Here is a 27,096-nt window from a genome sequence, read left to right as displayed (position 1 = left end):
GGGAGTATTCGAAAGTCCTGATGCCCAGGCCAGGCCCCAGACCAATTAAATCAGAATCTCTGGCGATGGGATTTCAGCCCCAACAGTTTTTGAAAACCCTCAGGGTATTCTGAAGTGCAGTGAAGTTTGAGAACTAATGTACTGGGCCGGCCCCGTGGCTTAGCGGTTAAGTGCGCGCGCTCTGCTGCTGGCGGCCCGGGTTCAGATCCCGGGTGCGCACCGACCCACCGCTTCTCCGGCCATGCTGAGGCCGCGTCCCACATACAGCAACTAGAAGGATGTGCAACTATGACATACAACTATCTACCAGGGCTTTGGGGAAAAAATAAATAAATAAAATTATAAAAAAAAAAAAAGAACTAATGTACTAGAGTTCTTTCCATACTTTCTGAAGTATGGGCCCCCAAATCATCTACTGGATTCTTGAGAAACTACTGCTTTGTGTAAAGTGTCCCTAATTTCTCAATGTTATACCCTCACTGAAATAGTTTCGGGAAGTCATATAGGTGAAACTTTATATTTATGGAGGAGTTTATCAATTCTAGAAATCCTCTGCAAGCAAAAATCTTGCATGTTTCTCTCCAAGCAGGTGTGTATGTGTGTGTGTATGTGCATGTGTATTGTGTGTATGGTGTGTATTGTGTGCACGCGTGCATATGCGCATTTAATGGAGGAAGCATCGCTTTCTATAGTAACAAACACTAGTTTTTAGTTATTGTTTCCAAAAGAAGAGAGTTTTCCTATGCTGTAAAACAATAAACATTTGAAGTTTAAGATGGCGATGACCGTTTGGGAAGGAAGAAACTAGAGCCAGCTGAATTGGCTTTGTTAATCTAGTGAGTGTTTTGGGGTGCTTGCCAATAGCAGGGAATTGACAGTTACTGCATTTTCTAAGAAGTAAAACCAGATGTTTCTATTGTCCATGTCTTTCTTAACAATATGCAAAATTCAGTATGTTGTATTGGAAGACATTAAGCGCATTTAAAGTGGGTTCACAGTCTAATCTTTGAGATTTTTAAAGAGTATGTTTAGTAAAGTGACTTCAACAGAAACTTTACAGACATTTGTTATGTTTTTGCTTCTCAGCATGAGATTTCCCCAAATTAGTGGGAATGCTCTTGTTCATTAAATCCCTGTCAACCAATTCCCCATTCCAAGTGGATGTGCCAAATGATGTCAACCAAGGATCACTGTGAGGCATTCAACAAATATAGTTCTTAGTAAGACTGTTTTATCTTTTAAATGATATTAGAAATATTTCACAAATTAGCATTAATTTAAAAGACTAAAAGAGACCCCACTGATAGCCCACATGCCATCTTCCAGCTCATAGAGGTAATTTTTTCTAAAAATAGTAACAGCGCTCAGAACCTGCTCATCAGTATAGCATAACTATCTATGGCATGTGTGTGCGTGTGTGTGCATGTGTGTGTTTTTGTATATTGGGGCATGGATCCACAGATTATTTGGACGTAATTGTAATAGTCCTTGAGTGGATCATAGCTGAGCAAGCATGATTGACAGAGGGAGGCGAAGAAATTTATGGACAAAGCAATGTACAGTCATTTTAATGTGAAAATGAACAAGCAAGCTTGTGCCAGTGGGCAGACGGAGCGCCAGCTGGGCGGAGATGGCTCAGCTGAGGGTCATTCTAGAGGTCTTGGATGACAATTTATCTCCTGAAGTATGCAAGTCTAGCTTCAGATCAGTGGTCCTTTCCAAACTACAGGCAATTGGAGAGTGTCTTTTATTTAGCAGTTTGGGCTGCTTTGACTTTTTTGTTTACAACTTTGACTTTTGATTTTAGACATCTTTGCTCATTAAAAAAGCTACTGGATTTCTACTATATGCCAAGTTGATCTGTCTGTTGCAGTTACTTGTTTAGGACATAAAATGAAATATCAGCAGGTATGTGGTAGAGGGCAGGCACTATTCAGAAACCCTTCATAATACTTTTATTTAAATGCAAAATGATCATTATTGCATTCTTTTAGTGCCCATCATTATTTTTCTTTCCTATGTATGTGTCAGTGAAGTGACCACAGATGCTATAATTCCAAATACAACAGCTTGGTGCTATGGTCTTTTCAAGAATCAGGTATCTCATATTCTCTTCCCCAGGAACACAGACTTTTCTCTTGGTCCATAATTAGTGCTACAGATATTTGAAAGTTTCTCTTTGGGCATTAGGTTGTTTTGAAATTGAATTACCTTTATCTTATTCAACACTTACACCAATATGTAGAGGTAAATGATTTTCTGTTCTTTCTCAGCAAAGGGATGCTCTGTCTTCCAAGGCCCCACATAGTGTTTGTGAGTGGAGTGGAGGCGACCACTCTGTGTATTATTGATGTCTTTATCGCTAATCCCTTAGCTAGGGAGTTTTACTAAACACTTTCAGGTAGTGAAATACTGACCTTTTAGGCATAAACTTTAGAAAGATTTTATAAAGCTGCAGGGCTAGGTAGGCAGAAATTTAGCAGCTCTGGTTAAATGAAAGATGTATAAAGCCATAGATTGGGAGAAATGTAATGGCAACTTTTGCAAAATGCCACCACTGTGGTGGATACAATATAGCTTCGAGCACTGATGTTTATCCTTTGTGTGGAATGACTCCTGCAGAAAACATATATATATATATATATTTTTTTTTTCATTTGCAGCCATTTTTTATTCCAAACATATATTTTTGTAAGCATGCATTTCCCCAACAGTGCAAGTGAGTTAGAAGTGACTGCATAGACTTTAATACACGTGACTTTGTGAGGAGGAACACCCCTTCCACCAAAATTTCTCAACAGAAATGTACATGGTTCCATCAGTCACGTTCTGGAAATGAAGTTAGTGTGGGTGCCTGCCATGCAATTAATCACTCAAAGTTTTTAAACTCGCTCTGCCAGTCACACCGTGTATGTATGTATGTATGTGTCTCCGTCCATATATAGATATACACACACACACACACACACACACACACACACACACACAGAGCTATCAGATGATATTAAATAAGAATTATTTAGTTAGTGAAAGGTGAAAGGAGCATGTTTACAATCTGGGTTATTTTCTTACCTTATATATTTTAATATGACTTTTATAGAGTCATGTAATTTTAGAGCTGTGAGGAATCTTGGAAAGCATCTAGTCTGGCCTCCCTGTATTAACTAGGGTTCTAGTTTGCAAACAACAGAAATCATTTCTTGTTGAATTTTGCAGTAAAAGTATTTTATTGAAAGGTATTTGGGTAGCTTATAGAATCATCTGCAGTACCAAGCTTAGAAAATGGTTGGAAATACCAGGGTCTGGGAAGATCAGAAAGAGTCAGGACTGTAACCCATCTCCCTCCACAGAATCATCTCAGTGATTCTTACCACTGACCATTAGATGCCACAGCTTGTACCTCCTCCTCTGCTGTCTCTGGACTCTGGACGTCACTGTTGGCAATGCTACCTTTGTTCATATTCCTGCCATGCTGCGACTGCCCATGGCCTTAATAGGGTGTCTACAGGCCTTGCTTCTTTCCGTCACTGGCTTCTAAGTGAAGTATCCAGTGGGCTGAACTCAATCAAATCTCATGGTCTAGCTGCAAAGGAGGCTGAGAAAGCAAGTATCAGGCATCAGCTAACAGTGGGGATTTCTTCAAAAGAGGAAGGGGGCTCAGAGCTGAGAAAAAGAAAAAGAAAAAGAATGTCTCTTACAATTCATAACTTTAGTTAGCAAAATCAACATATACCCTTCTTTCTATACTTAAACTACCAAAAAATTTCCTTCTACCTAACACTGTGTGATTTTACCTTTTACAACCCAAAACATGCTTACCTCATTCATAAAGGGAATCAACTTGAAGTCTCATTTATTATAGCATCTGGCTCTAAATTCAAGATCTCTAGCTGATATCTTTTTGCCATATCTTCCTCTAGTTCTGTTGTGATCCCTCTCAATATTCCATGACCTATGGACTAAATTTTAAAATTTACTATCAATAAACATACCTCATGTAAAATTGTAAGGAAAAGAGAGGTGAAGGAAGCAGACAGAAAATTAGTTTAAATATATATATGTTTACACATACATATACATATTTATACATATTATATGTATATACATGTGTGTGTGTGTGTGTGTGTGTATCTATATGGGAGATCAAGGATGAACATCTTCCTTCAGTAAATGGTCAAGATCACAATTCACATTTATAATTTCCCTTCTCTGCTATGCATTACATATGCCCTTTGCTTTCAGCCAGCATCTTGGCTGGGTGAGGTTCTTTACCCAATGGGTTGACTGGTACTGGCTTGTATAGGGTGACTTTTACCACTGGCCATGCGATAACAGAAGGTATCCTAGGAGTTTCTTGGATTCCATCTATTTCTCCCTGCTTCTATTAAATAACAGCAGTCCTATTTCCCTTTGATAGGTCAACTGTTCTTATACTGTAACCTCCTTTTCTACCTGTTTACTTAGTGGTGTAATAAACCCCAAAAGGCAAATACTTGCATCAGCTCCTAATTCAATGTTACCATTGTTGTCCTCCTGGTAGAAGTATTAGAAATTAAAGCCAGCAGAGCCTAGAGTCTCAGGGATGGGAAACAGAAATTTTTCAAGTGGGTCTTTAGGGTTTACAGTGAAGAGCACCGTTCCCACTTGTGCTTATTGGTCCACCTATATACATATTCTGGATGTGTTGGAAACAGCACCATGTATAGGTCACTACTTCAGAGCAAAACCACCTCCTGTAAAACAGCACCCAACCTCACAACATGTTATGTCTCAGGTCATGATGTATCTGTCTTCCATAGGCCATTCCGCTGTTTTATAAACACAGCAGCATATAGGCCTCAGGCCATTGCCTTACGTTTTACACAGTAAAGGGAGTTTCTTAGGAAGAAGCAATGTCCTGTGGTATACTAGAAGTGCAACAGATGGTGCAAACACAATGTATAGGGAAAGAAAATCCAAATTATTTTCCTGCCTTTCCCATGATAGAACAGGTGTGATATAATGTTGTAACCACTAACACTGGCTAATTCTCCCAGTATATTATACTCTATCAAGGGCTCAGAGTGGCAGTAGCCAGATCAGCTTTGATAAGGCCAAATCCATGTAGTTGAGCAATGTATAGCTTCTGTTCCCACCACCGAGAGCATTTTATCATGAGCCCATTGAGCAAGTACCAGGCTGTTAGGGAAGAAGACTGACGTACACATAGCAGATTATCTCTTCCACCTAATTCTTTAAAATCACCTCCATAAATTGTTCCTACCATCTGGACCAATTCCATCAGGTTCATTCACATTACCTCTCTGAATGTTCCTGTCACGAATCCTCCAATTATATCCCTTCAATGTCCCTACCAGCTGGCCAAACCTGTAACTACTGCCCACAAAATGTTATTAATCCACCATCTATTCATTTACTCAAAAAATATTTATTGTGTACCTAATATGTGGCAGTCGCTGATCCTTTACCTCAGATCAAGTGAACATTGAGATATTCCTCTTAAAATTATACCCACATGGAAAATTTTCCTTCTTTACCACCTTTCGGGGACACCTCAGAGCAGGGCTGTGCCCCATAGCAGTCTACTTCTGCCTAGGGCCGGTATATGTGTAGACCCAGCTATAAAACTGGCTCATGTTTTTTCTTCTTCAGTCAGCCAGTCACTGAGAATGCCCCGTGGGCCATAGGTGTGGGTTGAGGGAGGGACGTCAGTGTAGAATGGATGTGAGCCCCCTGTTCATCCATATTACCTGTCTTCTGATCACGCTGAAGCCCAATGCACTTTCATTTCACTAGTCAGTGCTGCTAGCCACCTCCAGCTTTATGGCCAGGTGGCTCAGATAACACCCAGCTCATATGAGTCGCTAGAGTCTCCTTGTCACCTGGTGTCTTAAAGTCAAAAGTCCAGTTGATACCAAACCTCATCTATAAACTGAGATAAAAAAATAATACCTACCTCATATGGTTGTTGTGAAGAATAAATAAGTTAAAACATGGAAGCACTTACTACAATGCCTATAACATTATATCTGCTTGACAAATGATAGTTTTCATAATAATTACCAGGGTCCAATAGCACGCCAAGAGCTAGTTCTTAAAAGAAAAATAATAATTTGCAAAGAAGACATGGGTGTGCTGCTAAACCCTGAGGGTCTCTACTATACAAAAATCTATAAATGTTTTTGACAGGCTCTATAGACCATTCTGGTGATCCAGAATGCCCCAGTGCACCAGTGAATCTGCTGTCTCATAGGATTAAGTGGCATTGCCGTCTGTACTGTGGCTTGGACCAGCTGGACAGCTTTCTCTTGCTCTGGCCCCTGTTCAGAACTGTTAACTTTTCAGGTCACCCACTAAACTGACTGGAGAGGTATTCCCAAATGCTGCTTTTACTGCATTCAAAATCCAACAAGTATCACCCGGCATTGTTTTTCTTTTTTTTTCCTTTTGGTGAGGAACATTGGCCCTGAGCCAACATCTGTTGCTAATCTTTCTCTTTTTGCTTGAGGAAGACGGTCCCTGAGCTAACATCTGTGCAAATATTCCTCTGTTTTGTATGTGGGATGCTGCCACAGGATGGCTTGATGAGCAGTGTGTATGTCCACACCTGAGATGTGAACCTACGAACTCCAGGCCACCGAAGCAGAGAGTGTGAACTTAACCACTATGCCACTGGACTGGCCCCGTGATTTTTTTTTAAGTGGAAAAGAGTACCGTGTGTCTTTCACTTTGAATATGGAGTAGGAGGATCTATATCGAAATCCCTATGCTACCACTTCCTGCCTCTGTGGCCATAGGCAAGTTACCTCTCTGAACACTCCCACATGGTTGTTATCAGAATTAAGGGAAATAACATCTATAAAGTACCTGGATTAAAATACACACTCCATAATATTAGTTTCTCTCCATACTCTCCTCCTTACCTAATGTTTAGCCAGCTGTCTCCTGGCTTTGCCACATGGATGTCTCTCTGGCACTTCAAATTCTCCATGCCCCAGATGGAGCTATTCATCACCCCCTTCATCTGTTCATCCTCCAGTGTTTCCTTTTTGGTAAATGACACCACCCTCATCCCACTGCCCAATCAGAAGCCCAGGTGACTCCTCCCTCTCTCACTCCACTCCCAGAACCAAGAGCTTAGTAAATCCTATGAATTGCCTGAATTAAGGATACAACTTCTCGCTACTTCAGCCTTGCCTGCAATGCAAACACGTCTAATCATGTCATTCTGATACTGAAAACCCTTCAGTTGTTTATCTCTACCTTCTGATAAAGTTCAGGTGCCTTAATGTTACTTATGAGTTGAGACATGATCAGATTCTGCTTCATCTTTTATCTCCCACCTGACTCCTGCCCATCCCACTCCTCTCCAGACTACTACACCCTGTCAGTTCCCAAAGAACCCCAAGATTTTTCTCACCTCCACTGGCTCTTCAGACAGACTGTTTCTTCTACTGAGAAGGCTCTTGTGGCTAACCCCTACTCCTTTTTCATGTCTCTGCTCAAATATGACTTCCTCAGAGAGGCCTTCTCTGTTCCCTAGACAAGATTGGGTATTCTTGATATATGTTCTCATGGAGCCTGTTGCTCAATGAACTATTGCTACACTATAAACCACCCCATAACTTATTGGCATAAAACAACAGTGATATTATTGTTGTGCTTTTGAATTCACTGGGTGAGGAATTTGAACAGGGCTCAGAGAGGATGTCTTATCTCTGCTCTATGATGTCCGGAGTCTCAGCTGGGAAGATCTGAATGGCTGGGAGTGACTTGAATGACTAGGGCTGGAATAATCTGGTGACTTCTTTTATTTGGACTGGGATGACTAGAAAGCTACGAGTAGCTGAGAACTGCCAAGTGGAGCTCTGCATGGTCTCTCCATGAAGCTTGACTTCGTCAAAACATGGTGGGCTCAGAGTAGCTGGACTTCCTACATGGTGCCTCAGGGATCCAGGAGCTTGTCTTCCACTGAGCAAGACAGAAGCCTCATGACCTTTCATGACCTAGCCTTGGAAATTACATAGTGTTACTTCTTTTTCATCTGTTGGTCAAAGTAATTATAAGCCTATCCTGGGAATTTAGGGCACTTAGGAACCCAAACTCTCAATAAGAGGAGCATAAAAGAATTTGTGATTGTGTTTAAAGACTATCACAGTGCCCTATATCTGCACAATCTCAACACCCATCTTTTTCATTGTAATTACTTGTTAATTTTTTCATCTTTTCCAGCAAGTCGTTAATTCTATGAGAGTGGAATCTGTGTCTGTCTTCACCACCATGCCCTCATATTTGGCATATTGTAGGTAACTCAATCTCAATAAATATTCATTATGTGGAGGAATAAATATTCATTAAGTGGAGGAATAAATATAACTAGAGTTAAACCACTACTAGACAAATGGTAGGGCTGTTGTAGGTGAATGAACTACACTTATCTTTGTTGTGTTTAAACTAGAGGAATAAGGAATTGCCTCCCTCTTTTGGTTATTTATGTTTGCCTTTTTTTTCTTAACAAAGAAAAGAATGCTATCTCAAGTATTCAAAGCAACATTTCAAAACATTCAAAAGAACGCCATTGTCAAACCTAAGCGTTAAAGGTCATAAATCTTAAAAGTAATCTAGTTCAATGATTTTAATTTTTAAATCTCTTCTACTACCTCTCCACTAACTGGTCATACATCGTAGGCATGCATGTATCTCTTGGTGCTAAACTTGCCATCTTCCAGGGCAGTCCATTTCATCTTTGGACAGCTATTGGATTTTTTTCTTTTCCTGTTTTTATTTCTTTATTTTTTGGTAGTAAGCCCAGATCTGTCCCACTAGATTCCACACATTAATCCTCCTCCTATTGCTTGAGACCATGTGGAACAAGTCTGAACCTTCTTTTCCCTTGACAACTATTTAAATATTGAGGATAGTTATGTATTTTGCTTCCCCCATATCCATCTCCACCCATATAAGCCCTTTCTTTTACAAGCTCTTTTTGGAGGGAGTATGTTTTTCAACTCATTTGTCATTTATAGTGGAGGAGGGCTTAGGAGAAAACCTTCACTGACCAAAGGAGCCCACCATCATGGTTCACCACATACCATGGTTCAGGGTCACTATGGAAGTATTATCAAAGGATATAAATTATTATAAATAAGGTTATTAGGAAGTTATTTGTATCAGTATCTAATATACATTTATTTAAGTAAGGCAAGGTCATATATAGAAGCAAATTAATTTGATTGCACAGAGGTATTAATTTGAGATCCATCTGTCAAGGCAAAGACCCCAGAGTACAAAGCCGGTGGGGTGGCTTCTCTTGCAGAAGAGAGTGAATGAGACACTTCTCTCTAGTTCCAGGTGGATCCTGGGCTGATAGACCAAGGTTCTAGTTATTATTACCCACATTATGACTCCTCCCAATTATACTGATTATAAACCTGGAAAGAGCCTTCCTATTTAGAGCAGCTCCTGGAGGTCTGGGAGAAGACTCTTCCTGTCTGCTCAATGGCTTCAGAGCACAGAGCTGCCTTGACCTGTCACACCATCCAAAGGAGCCCCTTTCCTTCATTAAGGTCAAGTGAGGCAGCTAACAAGCAGCCAACACAAAGGTACAATTGTAAGTTTTTCCCTTTTTTTCTCTGGGTTGGTCCATATCTAGCCCTCTATTTTTTGCATCGCCTGCAAGCTAAGAATGTTTTTTACATTTTTAAATGGTTGGAAAAAAAAGAAGAAATCATGTTATGTGAAAACTATATGAAATTAAAATTTCTATGTCCATAAGCAAAGGTTACTTGTAACATAGTGTGTTCTTTCATTTGTCTATGGCTGCTTTTGTGTGCCACATTGACACATTCAGTGTGACACATACAGCGACTGTATGGCTCACAGGCCTGAAATATTTATTATCTGGCTCTTTACACAAAAAGTTTGCTGACCCAGTTCTAGTGGGATGGTAGAAGGGAGGGGCATTAATGCTGTTGTTTAAAAAGCAAAATATTCTTATATACTTGGGTTCTGTCCTTAACTCGCCTCTAGATAAACTGAACTGGAATGAAGGAAAACTTGACATTCTATTCACCCTAACACACCATTCTCTCCTCTGATTGCATTCCTTTTTGTCTGTTCCCTTTCACAGTGAAGCTCAGAGAGCTGGAGGTGTAATCTGATCCTCCTGCCAAAGCACAGCAGAGTTAAAAGCTCCTTCCCCAAGATACACATGTTTATTAATTTTGCCCAGGGTGGCAAAGTATTTGTGTGTGTGTGTATATGGATCACTTTTTAAAATCCATATTGAATTAATGATCATCTTTCTCTTTTTTCTCCACCATTTTCCTTAACTTTTAACTTTGATAAAAATTTCGAGTTTAAAGAAGAGTTGCAAGAATAGTACAAAGAATTTCTACTAGATTTACTAATTTTTAGTATTTTGCCCTATTTGCTTTATCATTTGTACTCTTGCTCTGTGTCTCTCTCTCTACACACACACACACACGCACACACACACTGTGTTTTGTCATACTGTTTGAAAGAAAGTTGCAGACATTATGATACCTCACCACTAAATACTTTGCCATGAATTAGCTAAGAATAAAGACAATTACCTACTTAACTACAATACCATTATGATACCTAAGAAAATGAACAACAATTCCATAATATCATGTAGCATCCAGTTCATATTCAAATTTCCCTAATTGTCATAAGAATGTTCTTTTTTTATTTTTTTTGTGAGGAAGATCAGCACTGAGCTAACATCCATGCTAATCCTCCTCTTTTTTTTGCCGAGGAAGACCGGCTCTGAGCTAACATCTGTTGCCAATCCTCCTCCTTTTTTTCCCCAAAGCCCCAGTGGATAGTTGTATGTCATCGTTGCACATCCTTCTAGTTGCTGTATGTGGGACGTGGCCTCAGCATGGCCAGAGAAACGGTGCATGGGTGCGCGCCCAGAATCCGAACCCGGGCTGCCAGTAGCGGAGTGCGCGCACTTAACCGCCAAGCCATGGGGCCGGCCCATAAGAATGTTCTTATAGCCTCCCTAACTAAGATAATATAACCACATGAAGAAAAAAATTATTTCAAGTAACTTTTGAAAATAGTACTCAGTACATCCTCATTTGCATGTATTCTAAAGGAAAAAGTACTGGAAAGAAACCCTAACCTTCACTCAGGAGGTTTAATATTGGTGGTGATATTGGTATTGCGAACTTGAAATATTTTACATTTGTGGTAGGATAAAACATATAAAGGAACATTTTAATGTTGAGAGGACTAGGACTCAGTGTACAGGAGAAGACACCAATATTAAATGAAAAATTTTTAAAACTATAATATAAAATGAAAATATCCATAAGAACTTGTGATTTTTTTTCTTTTTTAAATAAATTTTTCTCCCTCTGGAAAGGGTCACTGAAAAGACCTGGAAACAATGACACTTCAGTAGCAACAAATGTACCTAGTACTGTTTGAAAATGTAGTGCCCTTCCCCTTTGCCATCCCACTAGACCTGGGGTCAGTACACTTTTTCTGTAAAGGGCCAGATAATAAATATTTTTGGCCTGTGGGCCATGCACTCTAAGTACTAAATCATACAATCTAGTATCTAAATCAATTTAGATATTGATTTCTAAATATCACTTTCACCTAGAGGAACCAGAGCTAACTGAAAAAAAAAGGCTGATTCCAGGTGTGGAGCAGGGTAATTATAAGGTGAGCTTAGGCTGTTTTATTGTGTCAGCTCATAAATGTTGAAGAAGTGATAGATTTAGAAAATGACATTTTTCAATTTCTAATGCAATAATTATTTCAGACTAAGATCATCAATAGATAGTAAAACATTTAGATGGAAGATTTTTGAGAAATAGGATATTTACACAGAGCCAAAGCATCACTCCATGAATGACTTACTAACCAAAAGAGAAAAAAAAAAGTGGACCTTTACAATGGGGAGATCTGGCTGTCACCACATTAACCAAGTATACTAATTTAGCATCACTAATAGTGGGGCAGCCTCACATTGTGTTTCATGAGATGATGCAATATAAAATACATTACCTTTGTGCCAAAAATATTTTACCTCAATCTAAACAATATTCTGGTTTAGGAATTGGCAAACATTTTTTGGAAAGTGACAGATTGTAATTATTTTAGGCTTTGTGAGCCATAGGGTCTCTGTCACAACTGTTCAACCCTGCCCTTATAGCAAGAAAGCAGCCACAGACAATATGTAAACAAATGGGTGTGGCTGAGTTCCAATAAAACTTTATTTACAAAAATAAGTGGTAGATTGGTTTTGGCCTGCTTATTTGTCAATCTCCTTTTGAGACATAACTTACTGTTTACAGGAAATTCAGGGGAATGAGGAAAAAAAAAGATAGATACCAAGAGAATATAATCAGATAAATCGAAAATGAGGGACATTCTTCAAGAGAGCTTTTGTAAATGCTTCAAAAAAGTCAATGTCATGAAAAAAAAAGTGACAGGAGTGTTCAGACTAAAATAAACTAGTGAGACATAAAAACCAGTTTCAGTGTGTGAACCTGGATAATGACCATCATTTTATACATGGTGCCACTAAACCCTGTCTCCCCACCTCTGTCTTCTGCAGATGATTTTTTGGGCCAACGTGTGGAATCTTTCAATTATCCTCTCCCCTCCATCAGAAAGATTTGCAATGACTACCAGTATGACTAGTTTGAGAGTCTCTCAACCTCCTTGAGCTGCTTTTCAAAGCCTCATGACATAAAATCAATCCTATTTTTCTCTGAACTTTTGATTAAAATCATTAAGAAAGCAAGTTTATGAAGACAGAGAGAGGCAGAGAAAAAAATGGCTGTGCTTTAATCACCAGTCTCTAATTATCATCAGTTATAAGCGGGAGGTTTGTAACATCTGACCCTTATATTCCCAAAGGAAAAGTGTGCTTGTTCCTATAATAATCTAAGCAGATTACTATATTTTTACTAATAATTGTAATAAAATGATCTTCCTTATTTACCTGCAATTTCCCTATGAGACAGGACTTGGAGTTAAAAATCTCAATTTATTTCAGAAAATGTCATCTAGAAGCAGTTAAGATCTGTTATCGAAAAATAATTTAAAATAACTCATAAGCTGAAAACTGGTTTTAAATTAATAGCAACATATCTCTTTATTGAAACTATTTACAAGAAAGTTATTTTCTTTCTTTTTTTTGTGTGAGGAAGATCAGCCATGAGCTAACATCTGCCAATCCTCCTCTCTCTCTCTTTTTTTTTTTACTGAGGAAGACTGGCCCTGGGATAACATCCGTGCCCATCTTCCTCCACTTTATATGAGACGCTGCCGCAGCATGGCTTGACAAGCGGTGTGTCCGTGCGCGCCGGGGATCTGCACCGGCGAACCCCCGGCCGCCGCAGCAGAGGGCACGCACTTAACCGCTTGCGCCACCGGGCCGGCCTCAAGAAAGTTATTTTCTAAGCTTAAAGTAACATATACTTTATTTATTTTTGTTTGTTTGTTTATTTTGGTAACATTGGTTTAACATTGTATAAATTTCAGGTGTACATCATTATACGTCTGTTTCTGGATGGATTACATTATGTTCTCATGTTCACCACCTAAATAGGAATTACAATCCATCACTGCACAATGTGCTGAATTATCCCTTTCGCCCTCCTCCCTCCCCACTTCCCCTCTGGTAACCACCAATCCAATCTCTGTCTCTATGTGTTTGTTTGTTGTTATTATCTATGACTTAATGAGTGAGATCATACGGTATTGGACCTTCTCCCTCTGACTTATTTCACTTTGCATAATACCCTCAATGCCCATCCATGTTGTCACAAATGGCTGGATTTCATCGTTTCTTATGGCTAAGTAGTATTCCATTGTGTATAAATACCACATCTTCTTGGATTATCCGCTCTTTCCCTGATGGGCACTTAGGTTGCTTCCACGTCTTGGCTATTGTGAATAATGCTACAATGAACAGAGGGGTGCATAAGCTTAAAGTAAAATATACTTTAAAGTAAACTAATAAAGTCAAGTAAGATCTCTTATAGATGAAGACATTTTTTAAAAATTCACACTTCACTATCATGACACTCTTCTGTTCTCCCCATAAAGCCTTTATACAGCCTTAGAGCAGACTTCTTTACACTCAGCTAATCTTTACTAGTCTGATCGTCCCTCCCTCTATTTTTCCACTCTTGTTTTCACTCCGCCCTTAAGAAGTCATCTTTGTGAGGAAAAAGCCGTTTCCAAATCAAGGTTTGTTTGATTTCCCTTATCACGATGAAAGTTTCTCCCACTTTTGTTCCTTGGCGGAGGAGATGTTCTTGAACTTTATAGTGGCTTTTCAGTTCTGTTTAATAAGGGGCTAAAGTTTGTGCTGCCAGTAATATACAAAATCAAACAAGATAAATTTAAACTCAGTTCACCATTTCTGCTTTTTATATCCTACAAACCATGCTTACAGGATGATAGTTCTAAATGATCCTTTCCAACCTGTAAAAGAGATCTTGAGGCCACTACAAGTATTTCCTGAAGATATCAGCCAAAAAGTCCAATCAAATCCCAGGCACTGCTAGGAAAGAGTGGAAAAGCATGAACTGGCATGTATATAAAATCATCATAAATTTGCATCTGGGGGACTGCATGATTCCTAGTGTGATTCAGAAAATGATGAATATAATTGTCATGAGGTTGGGCCATTCTTTGTAGAGGGCCAGAGTTAATGGACTGAGCCTCTAGTATGGGAACACAGTGATGATATTATTTTAAATCCATTCACCTACTTAATTTATAAATTTAATAATTATTATTGAATGCCTACTATCTTGGCATAGAGTGATGAACAAAAAAGACACAGTCCCTGTTTTCAAGGACCTGCAGTCTAATAGGAAATTCAGATACTCTTGTGAGGGCAACCACAAAGTACTGTGGGAGCCTATTGGAGCAGCACCTAAACCAGGCGGGCGTTGCAGGGGGCAGTCAGGAAGTCTTCCTGGTGGAAGGAAAACATCTTCCAGAAATAGGAAATATCTTCCTGCCAAGTATCCATGGCAATTTTAAGGAACTGGAAATAATTTAGTATAGTTGAAGCATAAAATTTGGAGTGGGTTGAGGAAAGGTTGTGGTGAGAGAAGAGACTGAATAAATAAATAGAGGCCAAATTATGGAAGTCCTCGGAAGCCTTAAGTCTTGTAGGATTTGAGTAGGGTAAATTCTGTTTTAATTAATTGATTAATTATAATTAGTTGCATTAAACAATTAATGAAAACGTGTAGTGGTTTATACCCTTTCTATTTCAAAAAGAATTTTAATGCATGTAGAGAGATTTAACAAATCCCAGATATAAAAACTATATCTACCATTAGAGTGGTAGTGAAAACTAGAGAAGTAATTACCCTAGGAGGTTGCACATATTAATACATAAATGGGTTCAAAATGGGATTAGGCACACAAATGGACCTAGTGGATTATTAAGGGAAGTTGTTTATTTGAGGCCTTCACATGTCCTCCCACAAAAAGACCTCAGTGACATGATCAGAAACTGAGTTTCAGACAGAATATTTCTTTGGTTTGATTCAGTGTTACATATCTTAGGTATTTATATCCTTATCCCTTAATTATACATACCCATCTATTTGGGGTGCTTTAGCATATATGATCTTCAACTGAGCTTAGAACTTTGGAGAATATTGGAAAGCTGAAGTCCATATCTACTTGTGTGGAAAATCCAGACATCTCATCTTCCATTGACTGCATTTTTGCATTACGTTTTAGTAATAAGACACTCTACCTTCAAATTAAGCTTCTATGGGACCATTGATTAAAATGGCTGATTAAAAACAACTTTAAGGGAAAAAAAACCTAAGATAATTTTCTCTTACAGAATTCTTCTAAAGTTCTCTCTATAAAGGGTTGTAAGTTGAATCCCTCTTGACTTATCCTGAGTGGAAACAGAGAACAATGACTCCTCTGTATAAAATTCCCAATCATTCTCCAAGATCACTTTCAGTTTCCCATTAGCCTTATCATTGCCATATAAGGAGTCTTGCTTTCTTTAGATTCTCCTGAGTCAGTTTCCTGATCCTTTAATAGTATTTGCTGACCTCCTCCTGAATTGCCTCTTAAGAATTTAAGTATTGATTCTAAGACATTTAATGATCTCCCTTTCTAGTGTTTTAGTAGATACAGAGCTGGGCTTAAATTGTCGCTATTTTAAGTTAAAGTTAGCCAATCAGAAGTAACTATACAGCTACTATATAGTGCGCACAGATAGGCACACACAAACACAAACAGACACAAACACAGATGCAAACACACATGTGCCAAGTAGGGTCTAGGAGACAATGTAGGTAAAAGAGCAGGGATTTTTAGCAGAGAAAAATTGGATATAAAGTTGATGTAAAGGGGTTTATGACTACATCTTAGAGGGGAGAGCCAATAAATAAAGTAACAACTCAGTATGAACATTATTCAGGTCAGTTATTTGATATGGGCTATGCTTCCACAGACCTTGACTTGGGAGATTTAGACCATGTTGAAAGGAAAGCAAGTTGGAGGGAATGGGAAAGTTTTAAGTAAAGTTAGGAAATTTCACATAACTATAGTGTACTTTTGTGTTTTTCCATCTGCATACTAAGTGGGTTCACAGCAATAATGTGTTGGTAAATATTTAGCAACTGGCTTGGGTGGGAGGAGAGGACGGGGGTAAGGCCTAATTTGTAGCATTTGCTGATTTTTATGGTGTAAATACTCCCACCATGGCTTATTTCAAACTACCAAGTTGATGTCACTGAACACAGAGTTGGGAAGAAATGTGCTGTTGCATGCTATAATATTATTTCTACCATACTGGAAAAATAGATGTAAATAACCTCAAGAGCATAGATAATAGTAAAATAATTAGGACGTGATGAGTTTTGAGTATTTGTTACCTTTGTTTTTAAATAGACTCCATTTCATTTTAAGTTTATATAATTTAATGTTTGTTAATGGCTGTATTGAACAACTAGCTTGCAAAGGTCCTAAAAATTTAGCAACTGGTTCTCTCCAGCTGGCATGAGGTGGCTCTGGCACTTGACTAGCCCAGCAGAGGAAAGAAATCATGTGACTAAGTCCCATGAAGAGGTAATTGTGATTCCCTATGGATTACTATGAAATTGGCTGTGTGCAGACCTGCTGTGCCGTGTCAGCTGTGCTGCCTCCCCTGTGAACTGGCCTAAAATTCAGAAGTGAGATCCTAACCTCGTGTACCTACCAGATACTCTGCACTCATTCTGACTTGGATGGTCAGTTTGAAGAAAAGTGGAAAGTGTCCCAGAAACTTTGAAGTCTCGAATAGAAGACTGAAGGAGCTGGGTGTGGAGGTGCTGTTTCCACCTGATCTTCCTGCTAACACTGGTGGCTTTGGAAGCCAAGTCAAACATAGAAAATTATCAGGATGTGTTGTACATGATCTTTTAAAAATGGTTTCCCAGGTGGCCTATGTTCAGGAAGAAAGGCTCTGAGCTAGGGACAACGGATACTTCTCAAGGATGGAGAAAATATTTTTGACAAGTCTTACAATCTTAAAAAAGGAGAGGCAGAATATTATCCTAAATTTTAAGAGAAAAGACAAAAATTCGCAGGGACCAAGAGAAAAACCTTGGGGGTAAATGAGTGTTAAATGATGATGAATTCCCAAGCGCGTGACTGGAGGACTGATAATTAAAGTGTAGAAATTAGGACCATAAACTTTAAAGTCAGAATGTTGGATGTGACTCTATGTGAAACTGTCAAATGTAGGAGGCACATCTGAAGACAATAGTATAAGCCAATGAACATGTTAAGGAAAGAAAAATAATAGCGGCAGAAGACTGTGTCTAAGAGCATTTGGGATTGGGAAAAGCATAAAATATGCACCTCAAATATAGAGAATAATTCAATAAAGCCCATGAACTGGAAATAACATTAAAAGCAGAGAATGGATCATTCCTCCTACCTAGATCCATATCTGAGCATCGATGGCCAGAGCTGGGGAGGGAGTGTCTCACATGTTCCCACAAACAGCAATGAAGTAAATTCATCCCAGTGAGACAAGGAGCATGTGCAGGACTATCAGAGTGAGTTTAGGAGTAACCAGCAGGTGATGGAACATACACAAATGTCAGGAGTCTGTGTCAGGAATCAAAAAAAAATTGATGAGCAAGAAGGAGATGCAATGTTGGAAGGAAAATGGCATTACAGTCTGAAGAGGCCAAGCATAAGGGGCCATTCACAGTAAACATCAAATGGGCAGTGGACCAGGCATTTGAAAGTATTACAGGCAGAAATAGGAAGGCATAAAGCAGTATCCACAAGACTGATCACTAAAACATTTTCTACCTTCTTGATGCTGGGTTTTCTATAGTCCCCAGGCAACAGGCGCCAATCCCAGCAAAGCAGTGGTTTCCAAACTTTAGAGAGCAAAAATATCACCTGGTGGGTATGTGAAAATATAGATCCCTGAATCCTACCACCAGCGATCCTAGGGCAGCCTCAGGAATCTGCATTTTAAAAATAAGCACCATTTAGGGCCGCCCCAGAGGTGTAAGTGGTTAAGTGCGTGCGCTCTGCTGCTGTGGCCCAGGGTTTTGCAGGTTCGGATCCCAGACGCACACCGACGCACTGCTTGTCAAGCCATGCTGTGGCAGTGTCCCATATCAAGTAGAGGAAGATGGGCACGGATGTTAGCCCAGGGCCAATCTTCCTCAGCAAAAAAAGAAAAAAAAGAGGAAGATTGGCATCGGATGTTAGCTCAGGGCTCGTCTTCCTCACACACACAAAAAAATAATAAGCACCATTCAAGATTCCAATGCAGTTGCTTTACCAACCACTTTCTGAGAAATGCAGCAGTATAATTAATCTGGGGGCCCTGCTGGTGAGACAGGTCTGGAAACCTACTGTTAAACACGCCCAGAGTTTTAGCATTCCCACCTGGTGAGCAAATGCTGACTCCTGTGAGAGGCAAGTTTGTGGACCAGCTGTGACATCTTGTTGCAGTTGCTTAGAAACATCTACTCCTTTTACTTGGTTTTGTATGTTCCTTGATTTTTAATGTTGCTGTTTTACCTTGGGTTTAATATTATATATCATTTCAAATCTTGTTTGAAAACAGGTGAGATATAAATCCTAATTAAATTAAAAAATTAATTGCTAACACCTTTTCTCATATAATCAGAAGTGGAGAAAGTGAATGATGCTGTTTAGATATTAGTTGAATAATAAATTATTTTTATACTGAAACTGTCTTGATAATGTATGTGAGAGTATCTTGAAAACTAAAGTTTTATACAAATAGGTGATTTTTAAAATACCAGTACTTTATATATGACGAATAAGTATGTATATTTATCTATTGTATTCCTATAAAGTCTTTATATATTTGGTCCTCTGTTCCGGATCCGCGGGTTCTGCATCCACAGATTCAACCAACAGCTGTGGATACAGCGGGCCAGCTAAGGGACTTGAGCATCCCAGGAGTTTGGTACCCGTGGGGGGTCCTGCAGCCAATCCTCTGCGGATACCGAGAGATGACTGTATTCTCAAATGTTCTTGTATTTATGACATTTTATTAATTGAAGGGGGAAAGTCCAAAAGTTTCCATCAAATACACCTTAAGAGAAGAATACATCACTTTGTCAAAATATTGTGGCTCTTTGTTCTTTGTAGCTCTTCCAAATCCCACAAACAGAGAGAGGATTATCGGTACTATCTGAATGTGTGTGGGCCTGAAAGCTCTAAATGTTTCTAAAAGAGCAAAGCTTTTTGATGCCTTTTTTTTTTTTATTTTAATACTGAGAGCTTTTGGTACAAGTTAATCCTTATGATCTGTCAGAGTATTGCTCCACAAACCATACCTTCCTAGGACTTCCATGTAACGGATATAACTGATTTGATATTGGACCAGGCTCAGATAGGGTCTTCCTGTGGTCCGTGTGTGACAGTTGGCTTATTTGCAGAAAGCCTTGTCTCCATCCTCAATTATGCCAAGTTCTGCATATGAACGTCTTTATGCACAGAAATGGAGCAGTCTAAGCGAGACTTGCTGCTTGAACTGAAGAAACATATAAGAGAGAAATGTTGGCTGTGCCTGGCTAAGGTGATAAAATTATTTTCAAAACCAAGGATCCAGGCAGAAGATGGATTTACTGATGTGACAATTTTCAGGAAAACCAGAGACATGATCTTAGAAAGACATATATTCAAAAGGAGGCCTTAGGGAATATTCTTGTCTCTTGAAATAATGGGGAATTTGACAGAGAGGAGTTGTGACATCTGGGAGAGGACAATAAAGATTAAAATTTAGAGTCCCTTGGAGAGAAAAATGTGAGTTGCCTTTCATATATGTGACAAGGTTGGCTATATCTCTAAGAAATTGGAATCGTGTGGACATTCAGCTTATGGCTTTTAGAGAAAATAAAATAGCCTTCTTTTTGCTATCTGGACCATTGGATTGCCCAGTAGCTTGGGTTAGAGTAAATAATCTACCATTGAGGAGCAAGATTAATGCCCCTTTTGTCATCTTAACGTGGACTAAGTGGATTTTCCTGTGGGCTTACTGGAAATTGGGGGTCATTATTAGGCCCCATGGGAGAGCCAGTTCTATTTATTTTCTGAGCTCAATGACTATGAAGTTCTTGTGATGAGGGAGAACTCTTCTTCCTAAGGAGCCTCTCATGCTGTGACTTTACTCTCTGTGCAAAATGTGAACAAAGAGACACAGCCCACCTCTCAGTGTCCTTTGTTAGCTGTGTCTAGATAGGCCAACCTTTAGCCATCGTAATGTTTATTAAAATAAAAGTTCATACAAGTTAATTATCTATTTTGTTTACATCTCTGACTCACTTAGGAAACTCTTCCCTACTTCTCTTCCAGCCTGTCTGCCCTTTGCCCAGCTGCTCCCCGAGTTTGGGATTTAATTATAATTCTGATATACCGTTAAACTGTACAAATTGTGAATTTTTGTAAGTCTGTCTTAATATACTTCTCTGGCCCATGACCCTCCTCTAGCAATTTCTCCATTTCCTTTGAAAGTCTTCCAAAGAGTTGTGCTATGGAATATGGGTGTGGACATCTTTAGCTTAATGTAGGAAAGGAAATACAAAGGTTGTGGAGATTTATTTCTGCCCATACCCAAATAATACTATTGAGAAAATATATATCTCCTTTAAAAAGGGAGCTGGGGTGAGTGACCTACGTATTATTTGTGAATTTATCTGGATCTCTGTCAAATTCATTGTTTTATCTTTTCCAGTAAAGTTGGTTTCCTATCAATTTAATCAATAATACCATTTTTCAACTTCATCTGCTTGAGCTCTGGAGAAAGTCACACATCTCTCTCTTGGCCTCAAAGAATAGCATTTCTAGAACATCAGCTTTAGCATCTCACAGGAAAAAACAGAGCTCATCAACCCGGCACTGGGGATGGGCCCTCTCCCTCGAGATCCAAACACCAGTGTTCACTTGGCGGGACCGTAGGGTGCACTGCTTTGTGCGGGTGTCTGTCTCTAAACAAAAAAGGAAGAATGAGTCCGAGCTCAATCCTGAAGGCTTAATCCTGAGACAGAAAGGAGACAGCTCAGAGAGGTGCGGCTTGGCAGGAAGTCACCAGAGAAGCAAGTTGAAACTTGACAGTGGAAACTCCACTGCAGCAGGAGTAAATCAGCATTTGGGGGAGCCAAAGAAAAGAAGCACTAGAAAAGTCACGCCCCAAACTAAATATATTTTATCATTTATTTTTTAAAAAGCATATTTAAAATGCCTAACCATAAAGTTTTGATAAAGAAAATATTTTATAATGTTTGTAGAGAGGGGATTAGAAGGGTTACTTAAAAAAAGAAAAAAGAAAGAAAACAAAATCCCCAAAGGTGTTTATGAAAGTAACTGTTCTGCTACACTGATTTTTTTTTTTTTTTTTAACCTCAAATGTTAAAGAGGCTATTTGTGAAGGCTCTTCACTGATCATTTCCTAGGCTGAAAGAAACTCAGGTTGACTTCATTGCCGTGGGCGGCTGGATCACTATAAAAATCTCTGGTTCTTTTGATGTTTGCTGTCTACAGAAGTTGTGAGAGACCTGGGAAAGAAGAAAGAGAATGTAAGGGGGATTTTCAAACAGTATCAGAGAAGGCAAGTTTTATTAATCTTATTTACTTAAATCATCTATTTGATGGAGGACTGTGGTTTCTTTGTTGTCTTGATCCCACCCCATCACGACTCCTGATGAGGAGAAACCAGTTCCATCATAATGATACAGAGGTCTGTCTCTGGAAAAATGAAGACCAATTAAAATCAGAAGTTAAAAATAGATCAAACCGGACTGAAATAATATGATTTGATAAAACAGTGGTATATTTTATTAGTGTGGTTTTTAAAAGTTCCATACTAGAGCAATGCTTTTTTTGGTATTTGTGATTCTGAAAACACTCTTATTGAAATTTGGGGAATCAGAAATTATATGTGTCCTATAAGAATTCTTTAGAAAAAAAACTCCAATAAAACTAATCACCCATCCTTGTCATTTTGTGTGTGTGTGTGTGAGAGGAAGATCAGCCCTGAGCTAACATCTGATGCCAATCCTCCTCTTTTTGCTGAGGAAGATTGGCCCTGGGCTAACATCCATGCCCATCTTCCTCTACTTTATATGGGACGCCCTCACAGCATGGCTTGACAAGTGGTGCGTTAGTGCACGCCCGGGATCCGAACCTGCGAACCCCTGGCCGCTGAAGCAGAGCGCGTGCACTTAACTGCTGTGCCACCGGGCCAGCCTCTGTCATTTTCTTACCTTTAAATCATTTCGTTTTTCTTTACAAACTAAAGTGGGAAAAGAATTTAAAGAAAGCTTCCAATATTGTGAGGTAAGCCCTCAACACGAGTTTCCTTCTTATATAACTGATAAAATGATTGTATAGCATCTTAAAGATTTTTAAAATGCAATACATGTTAATTGTGAAGTTAAACTTTATCTACCATAAACCATTTGTGAGTTCAAGAGTTACTGTGCAAATTATCCAATTAGTGTCGGATGACAGATATCTTTTCTTAGTGAACTCATATGATGACAAGTGGTAAGCTTCTGTATGTTTTCAAAAATCCAGATGTAGGCTCTGCTATTGTCTACTTGATAGGTGTTTCTGATTGCTCTGGGATTTTCTTATGTTTTGCATAATATGATTTTTACACATCTGTATGTATGATATTTAATATAAATATGTTGAATAAATGAATGTATGGAGGCAATTAGGCAAATAAATGCTGGTCTCTCTGGATAGCCTTTTATTTTATTTTATTTTTTTTGTGAGGAAGATCAGCCCTGAGCTAACATCCGTGCTAATCCTCCTCTTTTTGCTGAGGAAGACCAGCTCTGAGCTAACATTTATTGCCAATCCTCCTCCTTTTTTTTCCCCAAAGCCCCAGTAGATAGTTGTATGTCATAGTTGCACATCCTTCTAGTTGCTGTATGTGGGACGCGGCCTCAGCATGGCGGGAGAAGCAGTGCGTCGGTGCGCACCCAGGATCCAAACCCGGGCCCACGCTCTTAACCGCTAAGCCACGGGCCGGCCCCTGGATAGCCTTTTAAATTTCAGTTCATAACAAATAGCTCCTGAAAGCCAACCTGTCATTCCTGCCTGTGCTGCCCCTCCAAAATCACAGTACTAGCAAATCTGTCATTTCTGAGTTTGCCTGTTAGCATGCATGGTTCCTAATTGTCCAAAGGAACTCGACACCTGATTTGTTCTCCAGTGATTCAACTTCTCTTTCAACTCCTCTAATGATTAAATATCTTACAAAGAAATACTTACTGACTAATTAATGGAAAAGTATATATTCAATTTATTTGTAAATTTTTATTTTGTCAACTCCTGTGTCCTGTTATTTACCTACAACTTAAGAAATTCAATTGAATGCTTTCCATAACTTGAAAAATTCTTTCATCATTCATTTTCTTTCATTTATTGGTGCATGCCTTCTGTTTTAGGCACTATGCTAGTTATTGGAGATACATAGGCAGTTAAGACATAGCCAGTGTATTCAGGAAACGCAGTCTAACAGAAGCAACACAATGAAAACAAATAACTATAATACAAACCAATAAGTGTATATGTGTTTATGCCCATTCATTTGTTTACTTAAATATCCCTGCTTGTTTGTGGAAAGACAAATAACATTTCCCAAAATGAGTTCTATTGAAAATGTTTCTATTATCAGATAATTTTGGGAAATAAACACCTTAAGTCCTCCTTTTGGAGATTCATAATGCATACCACCATATTATAATAAATATTCTGAGAGATCCTACTGTAAAGAAATTATTGGGGCTGGCCCGGTGGTGCAAGCGGTTAAGTGCGCGTGCTCCTCTGTGGCAGCCCGGGGTTCGCCAGTTCGGATCCTGGGCACGCACAGACGCACTGCTTGTCAAGCCATGCTGTGGCGGCATCCCATATAAAGTGGAGGAAGATGGGCACGGAGGTTAGCCCAGGGCCAGTCTTCCTCAGCAAAAAAGAGGAGGATTGGCAGATGTTAGCACAGAGCTGATCTTCCTCACACACAAAAAAAGAAATTATTTCACTTTGTTTATCTTAGTTTTTCTCAACCTTGCTTGAACACCCAACACATTTCTCATGGCACACGTTAACATCCTGTGAAATATTAACATTTCATGGGCCATCAATTTGGGAAATGAACTGATTAACATTTGGAAGAGCTCGGTATGTGCCCTCCTGTTATAGAAGATAAAAAGATAAGTATTCCCTTATACGTAGAAGATACATTTTTTAGTCAGGACTCCTCAGAAGCAACTGAGAGAAACCTAACTCAAACTAGCTTAGGCAGAAAAGAGAGTGAATTGATTCACATGAATGGGAATCTAGGAATGGGTTTTGCCTCAGGGACTCAAATGGCATCTTGGGGTTCCTCTCACTCTCTTTCTTCACTTTTACTCTGTACCTGTTTGTGCAGTGATACAGACTTCCTCATGGGTCTGAGCTGGTGGGGGGTGGGAAGGCATAGCTACAAGCAGCTCCAGGCTTAATTATATCATTCTAGTTACCTCAGAGAGAAGAGAGAGTTTTTCCTCTTCATTTTCCATATATAAATCCCAGGGAAAGATTCTGATTGGCTCAGCTGGTGTCATGTGGTCATTGAGGGCTAATCACTATGGTCATGTTTGTAATGTACTATTAGTAACCAAATCTGGTCACATATAAACCCCTAATACCAGGAAAGGGGGGATTCTCAGATTAAAGGCTTCAACAAACCTACACGGAATAAGGAAGGGCAGTTTGAAGGGAGTGTATGTTACCAGGTTAATGCTAGAGGATAAAAAACAATAGATGTCTATCACAGTGTGGCCTAATTATTAAAATCTAGATTTGGCCATAATAGGCCGTTGGCCCTGGTATCCAATTACTGCCAGAAAGCAAGGATAAAATAAGCAACTATTCTAATATTAAAGTTGTTATTTTTAGAAGATATCTCCTAATTTACAAAATGGTTTATAGCTAGTAAATCCAAATGTTATGACATAAGTCAGTTGTTTAAGAATATAGAAGATTTTCTTGGCTCCAAGAAGTTATTGCTCAAAGTTATACATTCTATGAGTTCTTACCTTAGATTTTTAAGTAGCTGAAGTGACTAATTCTACTATAAATATTTCAGGCTAAAATTGTTGCAGCCATGTTATAAGGTATTAAACATTGGGAACTTAATTGTCTGTCTTCAGATTGGAGCGAACCCAGAATAATTGACTAGGTAGAATCTGGGCCCTGTCCATGGTACCTGTGGTACCATGGTGGCTTATGTCTAAGAGGATGTGGAGAGGACTTCCAGCCTTCTATTGGGGTATTTATGTGTCACTAGGCTTGTTCCTAAGTTTTCATAAAAGGATCAACTCTATATCAAGCTCAGATGCCCATGAAAGCAGAAGCTCTGCATTTAACTATCAGTGTAATATAGTTACACTTGAGGGATTTGTCGGAGGCCAATCCTGAAGTTACACAAAGAAAATATAAAATAAAATTTAAGATTTAGGGCTTTGAAGGAAGTGGAGGCTGCAGATATTCATGCCTGGATTGTAGTTGGAGTCAGATTTCCCAGAAGATGTTTTTAAATTGAGAAAAGAAGTGGGTTCATGTTGGAACCTTGAGTGGACAGATGAGGAGAAGTCAGTAAAAGATAAGGAGGAAAAGCAGTTGGAGAGATAGGAGGTGCACTTCAAGAAGGAGGTGGTCATCAGTACCAGACAGGGTAGACAGGGAAGTTGGAGAAGCTGTAAAACAAGGCTCTGAGTTTGCAATTTGGAGCCACTGGAGACATTTGGGAGAGCAGTCTCCATAGAGTGGAGGCGGAAGAGGCCAGACTGCAAGGGGTTTTGGACTAAATGAGAAGTGAAGAACTGGAGACAGAAAGTATGACTTCTTCATTTAAGAAATTTTGCAGTGAAGGGAAAAGAGAAAGAGGATTGTAGATGAAAAGGGAGTCAAAGTTGAGGATACATTTTTTTCCTATTTGGAGAAATTTGTATGCAGAGGAAAAAACCATGGAGGGGAGAGAGAGAAAGACGGAAGAAACAGGAAAGGAAGACACGCATTTTTGGAGCAAGATCCTAGCGACAACTAGGTTTATAGGATTAAAAGCCCAAATTTAAGGAGCAGAGGAGGAATGAAGATGAGCCTTGATAAGATTGGAAGTGGGCAAAGCATGTTGAAGAAATGAATGCTCGGGGCCGGCCTGGTGGTGTAGTGGTTAAGTGCGCGTGCTCCGCTGCGGTGGCCCGGGGTTCGGATCCCAGGCGCGCACTGACGCACTGCTTGTCAGGCCATGCTGTGGCGGCGTCCCATATAAAGTGGAGGAAGATGGGCACGGAGGTTAGCCCAGGGCCAGTCTTCCTCAGCAAAAAGAGGAGGATTGGCAGATGTTAGCTCAGGGCTGATCTTCCTCACAAAAAGAAAAAAAAAAAAAGAAATGAATGCTCAATGGCCTTTTCTTTTCAGAAAAGTAGGAAGTGAGATGTTCTGCTAAGAAAGAATTAAGCATGAGGTAGAAACTTATGGAAAATATCAAGTATCTGGGGGTAGATAAAATGATACTGGAGGTAT

At 39.3% G+C, this 27,096-nt stretch overlaps 1 protein-coding gene across 2 annotated transcripts in view; it reads left to right on the top strand.

The window, feature by feature from the left end:
* The window catches only part of CCDC148 (coiled-coil domain containing 148), a 233,085-nt gene that overhangs the window by 187,526 nt on the left and 18,463 nt on the right, over positions 1–27,096 (top strand). Inside the window, exon 13 of one of the 2 annotated variants that reach the window (XM_087435235.1) lies at positions 21,975–22,355. The exons of the other annotated variant lie outside the window; for it this stretch is intronic. Coding sequence (XP_087291361.1) covers positions 21,975–22,071 — 97 coding nt within the window. The 3' untranslated portion in view covers positions 22,072–22,355. Of the gene's footprint in view, positions 1–21,974; positions 22,356–27,096 lie in introns of those variants that run through there. 2 annotated transcript variants of the gene reach the window in all.

Source organism: Ceratotherium simum, chromosome 9, assembly GCF_057802395.1.
Source record: "Ceratotherium simum simum isolate JZ-2026a chromosome 9, ASM5780239v1, whole genome shotgun sequence".
Classification (NCBI taxonomy): domain Eukaryota; kingdom Metazoa; phylum Chordata; class Mammalia; order Perissodactyla; family Rhinocerotidae; genus Ceratotherium; species Ceratotherium simum.
This window is presented reverse-complemented; position numbering and strand designations above follow the sequence as displayed.